A 13,086-nucleotide genomic window follows, 5' to 3' on the forward strand; every position below is an offset into this window, starting at 1 on the left:
ATAGCTATGTTAGTTAGGTTATCCATATTTATAGATACATAGGTCGGATGGACAGGTAATCTTCAAACACTTCATAGACCCTAAGAATATGGCATTTAAATAACTTAGAATTCTGTTGACGTGAGACACAATTGCTCCTAGCAGCACCAATTTGATCCTGAGAGAACATTGGGCTTCTAAGACATTTCCATTTGGAAGTTTGTCTTCTTGGCACAAAATGGCCTATTGGGCAAAGAACTGCCCTTGCCTCAACTGCTGACAATACTTCTGGACAAGCGGGACACCAGGAAAAAGTGACCTTTGAACTCTGCCAAGACAGGGTAAGATGGTCTTTTAGAATTTCTGCTTCTGAAAATGGTCTGTCAGATACTCTAGGCCTGTAGCCAATTTGAACGCACCAACAATGCTAAGAAACATTAGGTGACTGTCCAGGCTGCCAGCTGTCTCTGTCTACTCTTGCAAGATTCCCAAAGTTGTTTGCATCCATCTTCCATTTCTCAGGTACCATTATATTCCTTCTCAGGTCTTTGATGGGATTGAAGACTAGCAGTTATAGTTACAACTTAGTATATATATATATATACTATCTTATATATAATATCTTAGATAGAACATATTAAGTATTAGATTCAGGTTCTTTAGGATAGGACACCTTTTGGAATGATCTTTGTAACATGCCATTTACCTACACTATAGACTTCTCTGGATTTTAATGTTTTTCTTGCTTGATATTGTTTGCATTGGTTGTACTTCCATCTTATCTAGGTCATTATCCCTCATTACTCCTTCACAATATTTGATAACCATTCCTTTGTATATAGTCTTGTATTAGGTTAGAACCTTCTTATTTAGACAAAAGGGGGAGATGTAGTGGGTAGCTATTCCAGCTTTGATCTGGAAGTTCCAACCCCCATTGAGGCTTAGGTAACTGTCACGCCTACAAGGCGGGGCCAAGAGAGGACCCTAAAGACTCGAGATCCAGATGCGCCAGCTCTCTTGGTTCCTGGACCCTGGATTCTGGAGATAGACCGAGCAGAGTTCTCCAGAGAACACCGCTGGACTGTGCCACACCTTTCCCAGACCCTGTAAACTATCCCTTCACTTGTAAGTTATTCCACAAAATAAACCTCCCTTTTAACTACGTGGAGTGGCCTTAATAATTTCACCAATAAACACATTTCTCTTTTTTGGGCTGGTTCCATTCCCCATCTTCAGGTCTTCTGCCAGGTATCCCATGGCTCTGACATTTCCAACATTTTGAGTTCTCCAACACAATACAGGCTTCACCTTCACAGCTTCACACAATGTCCTCTCAGAGCCTCCATGCAGGGAACTCCCCTCCACACACCTGCCCTCAGCAGCATGGAGGAAGATTAACCATGGAGGAAGATTCCACAACCCCTTTACTGCTGTGTCCTTCATGACTCTAAAGCCAGAACCACATGGTTAATGTGGTTAATGCTGCCTACTTTTCCTGCCTGCTTGGGATGGAATCTGGTCCTCCCCTTGAATTACATTTGCACAAGCTTTGATCTGTTGCTTTCCTTTACTGAATAAGTTTGCCTCTGTTTAGGAAGAGAAGTTTTTTTTTTTTTTTGACATTTCCTTCTTACAAGTTGGAAGTTTATCTGGATGGGATCTTGCTCTGAGGATACCACTGCCTTTGTTCCATTCACCATCAGGCCTTTCTTTAAACTTCTCACCTTTTTAGCATCAGACTTGGCTCTAGCATTAAATTTCTTCTTGCTCTTTTTCTTTTCAAACTGTACATTTTTTTGCTTTGCTTGCTCTTTTTTCATTATAGATCTTTGTAAGAGTAATCACTAATAACCAAGCAACAGAGTCAATATCAGGCTGTCTTGAAATCTCCTCTGCCAACAAAATTAGTCCCAAACTTTTCAGTTTCGCTTTAGGTATATTCCTAGAACAAGGGCAAAAAGAGCCATACTATTTGCTAAAATATCACAAAAATGACTCTAGCCAGTTGCTAATTTTGTTACCCTCTGAAACCTCTTGAGCTGGGCCTCCATAGCTCATATTGCCCTTAGCTGTCTTCCACGTTCCTGCTAGGATGGTTCATTAAGCCCTGCTTAGAGTCTTCAGCTATTTTTCTAGTCCAAAGTCCCAGTATCTTCCACATTATCCCCCCCAAAAATAGTATGATCAGGCCCATCACAGCACTATCTCACTCCCTGGTATCAGCACTTGTCTTAGTTACTTTTCTGCTGCTGTGATGAGACACCATGACCAAGGAAACCTATAGAGGAAAGATTTTTTTGTGTCTTACAGCTTCGGAGGGTGAGTCCATAGCCACCATTACCTGAAAGCTTACGTATTTTCCCCTTTTACTGAAAACAGATTCTTTTCTCATACAATATATCCTGATTACAGTTTCCCCTCCCTCTGCTCACCCAAGTTCATGCTCTCATCCAGATTCATTCCCTTTCTGCTTCATCAAAAAAGACCATAACAGCAAATCATAACAAAGTAATAAAATAAAACAAAATCCATCCCATTGAAGTTGGACAAGGCAAACACCAACAGAAGGAAAAGAGCCATAAGAACAGACTCAAGAATCAGAGGCCCATCATTCATACACCCAGGAGTCCCACAAAAATACTAAACTGAAAGCTATAATGTATTTACAGAGGACCTTGTGCAGATGTGTGCAGGTCCTGTGTTTGCTGCTTCAGTCTCTGTGAGCTCATATGAGTTTTACTCAGTTGATTTATAGGGCCTCATTCTCCTGGTGTCCTCCATCCCTCCTGGCTCTTTCTTTCTCCTCTTCCAAGGGTTCCCTGAGCTCTGAGAGGAGGGATTTGATGGAGACATCTCTTTTAGAGCTGTGTGTTTCAAGGTCTTCCTCTCTCTGTGTAATATTTGACTGTGAGTCTCCATGTTTATTTCCATCTGCAGGAGGAAGCTTCTCTGACAGTAATGATCTGAATGGTCTGAATAACTTGAATTCAGACATAATAACGTCTGAACAAGGCACTGATCCGTGAGCATAGGGGAATGTCAGTTCAAGCCATTTTATTACTATTTTTGTTTTTTAAGACCAGTAGTATTTGTTTTTATCCTTGGTCTCTGGGCTATCTATTCTCTGTTTCTCGGTCGCCCAAGCAGTATCAGCCATGGGTTCCATTTTGTGGAGTGGGCCTTAAGTCAAATCAGATGTTGGTTGGTTACTGTAGACAGAAGTTTCTCTGTGTCCTGCCTGGTCCCGCAGCCACTCGGTCTCAAGTAAATATACAGAGGCTTGTGTTAATTACAAACTGTATGGCCTATGGCTCAGGCTTCTTGCTAGCTAGCTCTTACAACTTCACTCAACCCATTCCTATTAATCTATGTTTGCCATGTCATGATATTACTTCTTCTCTCATATCTTGCTTCTCCTGGAGGCAGTTGGCAGTGTCTCCTGATTCCACCTTTCTTCTCTCTCTCTCTCTCTCTGTCTCTCTTTCTCCCATTTCCCACCTGGCTCCATCCTGCCCTGCCATAGACCAATGCAGCTTTATTTATTAACCAATGGGAGCCACACATATTCACAACATACAGAAAGATATTCCACAGCAGGTTACTCCCACAAGCTTTGTGCCACCGTTGCCTGAGCATATTTTGCAGGCAGGACAGCATTATAGATCAAAGGTTTTGTGGCTCAGTTGGTGTTTATGGTTCTCTTTTGGTAGCATTCAGAGTATTGTTCCATACTAAAGACACTAGAACCTAGTGGTGAAGGTTCTGTGTAGGCACCATGTTCAGTGAGTTGTGTGGGTGTTGTCTTCAGCAATGGTGCACTGCTCTCAGTCTGTGGAGAAAGCAATCTATCTTCTTGGAAATAGCCCGGGTTGTTTGGGAATTTCCAAGGAATCCTTTTGGCCAACCCCTTTATCAACTAGATGAAACCTAGTCCTGGTACTGGAAACTTTGTTTGGTGACAAAAGATGGCCAGTAGGGACTCCATCTCCTTTTGTATTTTGAGACTTCATTAGGATTGCCTTCATGTATTTTAGGGAGTTTCCACTGAACTAGGTTTCCGTATCACCGCTTGAATGCCCCTCAATTCTAGCTGTCTCTCCATGCATTCCCTTCTTTAAACCTATCTCCCTTCCCCCTCCCCACCTGATCCTCCTGTTCCAATCCCCCCTGCCCCTGGTCCATTCATAAAATATATTCTATTTTCTCTCCTAGTTCCTTCATCTATATATAACCTCTCAGGGTCTATGGAATATAGCTTGGTTATCGTTTATTTAATAGCTTGAGACACAACCACTATGCAGAGAAAGAGCTAACTGGGAGTGGCATAGGTTTTTGGAACCTTAAAGCCCACCTCCAGTTACATGGCTCCTCTAACAAGGGCATACTTCCTAATCTTTCTTGAAGAGTTCCATCAACTGGGAATCAAGTATTCAACCACATCAACCCATGGGGCCATTCTTGTTCAAACCACCACATGGAGCAACACATTCTAAAGAAGAAACTTGAGACCAGATGAGAGATGATGGCAGTTTACAGGGAAGGGAGCATTGTGGTGGAGGTAGATGGAGATCTGAAAAGGGTTTGCTGCAGGATAGAACAGTACCCGTGGTTCTGCAAGGGGGCAATGGAAATCAAGAATGTAGAGCTTGTTAGAATGAAATGGGCAACAAATAGGAGAAAATTAATAACTCCAAACTAATATATTGATCAGACTTCATTTGGGGATATTGAAATTTCTCAGGAGTTTTCTTTCCCTGGCTTCTTCCCTAAGCCTTTCTTTTTAAAACTGTTTTCTTCTCAACCCTCCCCACTTTCCCACCATTTCATTTCTTTCTTTTTTTTTTTTTGGTTTTTCGAGACAGGGTTTCTCTGTGTAGCTTTGCGCCTTTCCTGGGACTCACTTGGTAGCCCAGGCTGGCCTCGAACTCACAGAGATCCGCCTGGCTCTGCCTCCCGAGTGCTGGGATTAAAGGCGTGCGCCACCACCGCCCGGCCACCATTTCATTTCTTTACATATTTTTCACTATGCACTATTTTTCATAGTATCTGTAATAGTAGAATTATTATGTGGACAATTTGGCTCTAAATCTGCCTTAGTTGGGGGACCAGCTTTATAATAGTAGCAAATTTACAAACTCTTGCTAAAGTATCACAGCAATATGACTAACTTAAAGAAATATGGAGATCACATCACGTTTTCATCATTTCTTAGGTCAAACTTGTAGGCTTAGGCCTCACTTAGAGCTCTCAAGGTGGCAGGGTTGCGTCAGAGAAAGATGGGCATGCTCATCTCCCCACTGAGTAGAATGGTATTCCAATAGCCTAACTCTACCCTTTGTGCCCTTACATCTCATTTGCTATGTATCAGCCAGTTGTTGAGTTTGCATCTGGCACAAGAGAATTATCTTTTAAAAAAAAATTATTATTTTTTAGTTTTCATTCTATATGTTATATCTTATCCCCCAAAATGTTAGTTTTGGTAATCTAAAATGACTTTGACAAACTGAAAACTAACATCCCAGAAATCTAGTTGGAGTAAGCACTTTAGTTTAATAAAGTGACACCAAGATGCTTAATAGTAAATTGCAACTTAAATGTAATTTAAACTTAATTTAAAACTTAAACATGAAGGATAGTACCTAAACCTAATGCTAGACATGTCTTTTTTGTGTTCTTTTTAAGGGATCATACTTCTGTATTAGATATTTCCATGTTTCCGTATCCAGATTTCTTCACCAAGGCAGATAAGAAATTGGCAGAAATCGTTGACCATCATGTAAGACTGACTTACTTTTTTTAATTAAAAAATTAAATAGAATTACATTATTTTGACCCTTCCTTACTTCCCTTCAACCCTTCCCATACTCTCCTTTGAATCCATAGCTTGTATGTATTTAATTGTTTATATATTTATATTCCTAAATATATAAATACAACTTGCTCTGTCTGTATAATATTAAGTGTATATATATATGATCTCAGGGCTAAACACTTGGTATTGGATAAACAATTTTGGGCCTCTTCCCTGGGGAAGTCTATCTCTCCAAATCTTAGCATTTGTTAATTACCTGTAGGTTTTTTGTCTTGTCTAGTGTTGAAGCTCTATGGTATTTCCCCCTTTCATGTTAGCATGTCTAATGGTGGCATCCGTGTTCTGGTCTTGTTCTCGAAGCCTTGCTGATGAGACTTCATGGGCATAGCTTCTCTGACATTTCTAGGAAATGTCTTCCTTAAACTAGCATAAAACTCTTGTTCTTCAAAAACAAACTGACTTATGTAATGTATTTCTGATACTGAGGCATTCATAGGTGATGTTTAAGAGCTGATCCATGACTGTCCATCACCAAGCTTCACTGTGAAGCACCACAGCGCTTACACAGTGGGATGCCATTCCTTAATGTCTTAACTGAGGCATGGTACTTCATGAGACACTAACTTCATCCTGTTTCCTGAATTAGTTCTGATGTCTCACAACAAAAACCTGTTATTAGGTAGTGAACACCAGTTACTTCTGCAGTATAGTTCTAAAAATAGAACAAAAAATGGTTTACTCTCTTTTCAATGATCTTACCCTTAACATTTAAGAAGGATCTATAATTGCTTTGTACACAGTAGAGTTAAACAAGCAATGGCAAAATAAGGACATTCACAAAAAACACTTTAATCCATTTTGCTGATGATTCTTACCTTACAAGCATCATTTTATTCTTACATTTTTAAAGCAATGGAGCTGAAGTAGGAGAGATATTATTTTCTATTTTCTCATCAAATACCACATGGAAGCCATAGCATATACTATATGTTTAAATTATTTTTTTTATCACTTTATTGCTAGTAGTTCAATATGATATATCAGATTTGGTTATATTCTAGATTATATTTCATTCTACTAAATTAGTGATTTCTTAAAAATATAGAAGGCATTATTTCAATTACTGATTGTATTGAATGGTCAGTTATCACATGCTATTTAAGCAACTCTTATAATAGCTATAAGCATTGGGTTTCAGCGACTGATTGATAGTCTTTGCATCACAAAATCAGACATATACTTCTATTCTGTTATAGACTAACAAAGATTTTGTTGGCCAATCACTAAATTATATTTCAGTCTTCTCAAAACCTAATGATTCACAAATTTCAAAATTTACATTTTCTTAATCACTTCATCAAAATTATTTGAGATATGTTACATTAGATAACTTGCCAACATTATACATAATGTACACACACACACACACACACACACATACACATACACACACACATATATACACACATACCATTTTGTTATATAATATGCACACACATATGTGTGTGTATTCAAGTGGATTTGGGATCCTTAAGGCTAACAAGGCAGGAGATAATAGTCTGAATGACAGAGTAAAAAAGTGAGATAGCATCTATGAACCATCATCCTTTGCTTTTTCCAAAGCTATAAGCATCATCTAAGAATCACTGCTGTGGGCCTGCTTGTGTTGTAATGGAATAAGTATGAAACAATCCTCTCTGAAAAAAAATTAGAGAAATTATTAAATCCAAATTGTTTGATATATTGCCTAATAAAACTGCTAATGTTTGTAGTTTTTAATTTGGGAATGGTTTTGGATGTGCTTTGGGATATTAAATTATTAAAGCTTTCTTTTTATATACAATTTTCTTTGAAATGAACAAGACAATAGCTGTTTGTCCATCCTTATCCTTCACACTCTGAAACCCGCTCTGACATTAGTTAATTCAGTCATCACAGCAGCCCTGTTAAACATTTACCAACAGCAACAATGGAGTATGGAATGCAATTCAGTTACTCTCCCTAAGTTTTAAAGTGAGTAAATCACTGAGTGTGTGCACAAAATGAAATTTCCAGATTTCTTGCTCCACCTGCCCTCCCAGCTCATGGCAGCTGATTTTAGTGCTTGGATTATAGTCACTAAGCAGAATTGTCAGACTGTAGGACCTGTAATGCTGAGAAGAAGCAAAAATATATACTTATAGCTTACAGGTACCATTTTCTTTTCAAATCAACTTATTTTGTTGAATGGCCATAACATGCAAGGAAGAGGGGAGTTAGTTGTTACTCAAAACAAATTCAGTTACTTTGTACATTGCAATAATCCATAGCACGATGACTGCATTGTTGAGTGCATGGGATGAATTAAGTAGTAAGTGGTGTTTCCATTTCCCATCAACTTGAAGGTAACACAATGAAAATAATAATGGCAGGTAAGAGTCAAAACAATATACTATGTCATCTGAATTGAAATAATCATGGGCAGCTAAAACAAACTGGCATTATATTTATGGAGGCCAATGAAAAGAAGGAATTGGTATTCTGGATTGTGACCATGTGAAGAATGGGAAAAAGAAGAAAATCTATCTTCTGGATGATAAAGATATGATTAAAAACCTATTTACTATTTTCAAACACATTGATATATTTATACATGCTATTTGGGGGATTTTAAAAAATCTTATTTTACTAGCAAATCTTAAGGTTTACTCATCACACAGGGGAAATGCAAAAAGGGGGACTCTTTAGGGAAGGGGAGGGAGGTAAATACGGGAGAAGGAAAGAGGTTGGTAAATAATAAGGATGTCTGAAAAGGCCACAAGGAATCATGCTATTAACTAATTACTTTTAAAACCCTAAAATACATGTAATTCTGTGCATAATTATACATACAGAATTTTAATAAACTTTTCTTATCTGGGTTGACAATGCTCCCTCCAAGTGCCAAAGACCATCTAACAAAAACCCCAGTAGCAGCCATGAACAGCTTTTTTTTTAGGTGTTATGTAGGACTGTCATGGAGACTCCTCAAACACATAGTGTGTTTTTGTTCTCTTTGTTACCCCCCCCCCCCCCCCGCCCTGCCACACACAAGAGGTGGATGGTCAGGCCTTGTTGCTGAAGACACGATGTGCTTCAGAAATAGAGCCCAGAGATACCCTGGCCTGGAACAGACCTCAACTCCCCCTCTTTGAGGACTAGCTTTCATGATATCAGAAGATATTATACAAGCTTCCAGAGGGAGGCCACCAACATTCTTACACAGCTATGAGAACAACCAGCATGATACAATAATGTTAAGGATGCAGTAGTGGCATACATACTTTGGTAGTAGCCAACAGCTCTCTAATTGTACTTAAGACCTGCTTAAGAAGAGGGAGACCATGTTTGGTCCTGGAAAACCTACCTAACTACTCAATGCCAGTGAAGTCATGGTTATTGGAGAAGAATCTACAACTTCTACTTTACTAACCCAGCATAATCCCTAACAACAGTCTATAAACATTTGTCCTCACACCCACAGAGAAGGGTAGTCTTCATCCCTCCTCAAGGAAACTTCTCTTTACAACAGACAGAGACCACGACAGAAAACCCCAGCCAATCAAAATGCAGAATTGTGGAACCCTGTCCCAATTGATAAATCTATAAGATAAATACTTATGCTCCTTTGGCTCATGGAATAGTTTGAAAGTAGGGGCAGAAGGGTTGCAAGAACCAGAGAACCAGGAAGTTTGCTGTGAGATCATGTCTTCTGGTAACATCAGAAGCTATATCCATAAAGCCTCATCAATATGACTGTCTAAATGTGAGCTGAACAAGGATGATACTGATACACATGGCAGACCGAATGGAGAAAAGCTCATGAGGTCTCAATCCTATGCAAAGAGCTACAGGCAACTGAGGAAAGCTGGGAGTGGGAGAGATGCACCAGTTGTTTGCCAAATGGTCAGCCTTGAAAATATACATACAGGTTACATCGGACGAACTGAGTGGGTTATATTTAGGAATATGTGTATATATATATATATATATATATATATATATATATATATATATATATATATATAATAGGTACGTATATGTACATATATAACTTGTATATGATAAAAATTAGTAAAAAGAGGCCATTAGTTTGCAGGAAAGCAGGGAGGGGTACATGATAAAGTTTAGAGGGAGAAAGGGGAAAGAAGAAATGTTGTCATTTATATTATAATAAAAAGCAGACTTTTATAAATTGTTTTAAATGAAATAAAGAAAGAAAGAAGAGTTAATTACCAGTTTTGAAGTTACAAAACCTGCCTGTACTTTGGCCTCAACTTTGGTTTGCCATTTATGATTAGGGAGCCCACCTATACTTCCACCCCAACCCCTAGGTCTGCCTAGTGTGTCAGCAAGTCAGTTGAGAATCAAACCCCATACCAAGTCTCCACTCAGCTCTTACTCCTCTCTAGGCTCTTCATTATTGCCCAAGGTCAGCCTTCATAGGCCACCTGTGTCCGTTATTCTTCATACCTTTGTTTTCCTCTAGATCTATCATTTTTTATATCTCCCAAAGAACACAGGCTTACCTAGTTTACAATATCTTTGATCCAATCTTCTGAGAAATAGACTGTTCTACACTGAGTATATAACCTTACCTCTCTCTTTTTGGTGTACCTTCAATGAAAATTCCACATTGCCAACCCATCTTTTTTCTTTGCTTCTAGCATTCCCTCTGCTATGCATGTTCCCTTCCTCTACTTCCTATAGAGAAAGAAGTTATTAATAAGCATTCCCACTATGATTTACTCCTTCTCTTTATTCTCTATACTCCTACCCACAATAACTAATATACCAGTGCATGCAGTAGTATTGGTGTCTCTTTACTACCCATAACAATTGGTACTCAAGGAATGACCATTTTGTAGTCAATTGATATTCCATTTTTATGGTGGTTTTTTTTGATGGACTGCAACTGTTGTAGTAGAATAGTACTCAACTTGCAGTGAGGTTGAGGATAGAGCCTGGTTCCCTAAACAACAGACTAAAAGAAGAAAATGTCATCTCACTAACTAAAACCTGTATCTCCTAAAATCTGCAAACATCTCCAATAAAAGTAGAAAGGCCATACAAATTAAACAACAACAGCAACAACAAAAAATGTTACCCGCTGATCTAACCCCAGATGGGTAGGACCCAACCAAAAAAAAAAAAAAAAAACAAGGAAAATGAAAAACCAGGACAACTTATCTTCAACACATACCAATCCCTTAGTAATGACCCTGAATGAAGACAACCCAGATAAAATTCCAAACACTTAAAAAAGAACAGTTATAAATATATTTTTTAAAACAACTCAAAGAGGATGCAAAAGTACTTCAAGAGATCACAAACAGCTAGATTAAATAAGTCAATTCAAGAGAGAAAAATAGAACTCAGTAAAGAGATATGATCACTGAAGATGAGCCAAAATAAAATAATGATGGAAATGAATAATACAATAAGTAAATTAAAACATTTATTGGGAAGCCTCAGTAACAGAATGAATCTTGCAGAGGACAGAATTTTAGGGCTCAAACACAAGTCAGAGAGATCAGATCACTCTGTCAAGATTAATGATAAATCTTTTAAAGTGTGTGAATGTGACTTACAAGATATTTGGGCTACCATAAAAAGGCAAAATCTATGTATAATCATCAAAAAGGGAGAATAACTTCATGCAAAAAGAATAGGAAATATTTTGAACAAAATCATAGAAGAAAATTTCTCAAATCTAGAAGATGCCCATCCAGAGACAAAAGACTCACAGAACACCAGATGGATAGAAACAGACAAAGAAACTCCCCATGTCATATCATAGTTATAGCACTAAATATACAGAACAAATGTATATTGAAAGCCTCTCGAGAGAAATACCAAGTCATACTTAAAGGGAAGTCCATTCGATTAACTGCTGGCTATTCACTAGAAGCCTTAACAGTCAGAATGTATTGGAAGATGCATTTCAAATTCTGTAAGATTACAACTGTCAACCCAACCTAATATACAAGGCAAAGCCATTAAAATTGAAGGAGAAACAAAAACTTTCGATGACCAGGAGAGAGTAAAGGAATTTATGATCACCATGGAAGTTCTATAAAGAATAAGAGGAGTATTTAAGAGTAAAGAGAAAGATAAACATACCCAAGAGGCTACAACAAATACTAAGACAGTCATTAAAGAAAGAAGCACCAAGAAATTAACAAAAGGTCATTTTTCTGAGGTACCTCCAGGAGCCATGTGGTGGTGGTGGTGGGATCTGGGAAAGAAACTACAGTGGCAGACCTGGAATCTCCCAGGTAAGAGGAACAGTGTGGCTGGTAAACAGGCACCAGGAACAGGACTGGAATGTGATCAGTTTCTTTGTTGCTGCTCATGAGAACACTGCCCTCACATTTATATTGCAGAGGTTCAGTAATTGTTCCTGAGAGAGAATTCCAGAGAAGAGAAATAGGGATAAATGGCTGCTTCTCCAGAGGATGACTACCAGAGAACCATCATACAATGTGTGGTAAACATAAGAAGGTCTTAGATCTAGGCTCAAAACAAGTTGTCCATTAACCAATGACTATCTAAGAGAAGTCGTATATGTAATGAGCTCAGCAAAATGATTCATGGATCCTTCCCACATGCACCTTATAACACAGGTGATACTACAGAAAAGCAACAACTGTACATTTAGTAACCACAGTGATGCCTCTGTTGTATCATCAAACCAAAACAGACAGAAAAGTGGGCACACCAGAGAAGAACTTTGCAAATGTAAAGACTGTGGAAAACATTTGTGTTCCAGCATTAGTCAAAGTCTGAGGATCTACCCTGGAAATAAATGTAAAGAACATGACAAAAAAAATTGACTTTATATGCAAACATCAGATAACTCATAGTGTAGAGAAAACCTGGAAATGCAAAGAACGTGGCAACTTCTATAGCACATTGTCATACTTTAAAATCCATTTCAGAATCCACACTGGAAGAAAATTTTATGAATGCAAGGGATGTGACAAATCTTTTACATTAGAAATCTGATACTGTAGAGAAACGTTGTACATGTAAAGAACAGGATAAGTCATTTCATTATTTGTCAGACCTTAAAACCATTACTTAGAGAACCCATACTGACGAGAGACCTTACAAATGAGGTGAATGTGACATATTATTTACCAGTGGAGCAGAGAATATGTGACATATTATTTACAGGAGAGAGACCCTACAAAGGTAAAGAAGGCAATAAGGGCTTTTCTCAGTTGTTTTGAGTTGAAGACCATTACAGGGCCCATACTGTAGACAGATCTTAC

General features: G+C 38.3%; 1 protein-coding gene across 2 annotated transcripts in view; it reads left to right on the top strand.

Annotated features, from left to right (window-relative positions):
- Nucleotides 1–13,086, top strand: part of Tmem232 (transmembrane protein 232) — a 277,182-nt gene that overhangs the window by 255,717 nt on the left and 8,379 nt on the right. For both annotated transcript variants that reach the window (XM_052750220.1, XM_052750222.1), the window contains exon 13: nt 5,662–5,755. In XM_052750220.1, coding sequence (XP_052606180.1) covers nt 5,662–5,755 — 94 coding nt within the window. The remainder of the gene's footprint in view (nt 1–5,661; nt 5,756–13,086) is intronic.

The sequence above is a fragment of the Peromyscus californicus genome, unplaced genomic scaffold, assembly GCF_007827085.1.
Source record: "Peromyscus californicus insignis strain IS unplaced genomic scaffold, ASM782708v3 Scaffold_21__1_contigs__length_65335640, whole genome shotgun sequence".
In the NCBI taxonomy this organism is placed as follows: domain Eukaryota; kingdom Metazoa; phylum Chordata; class Mammalia; order Rodentia; family Cricetidae; genus Peromyscus; species Peromyscus californicus.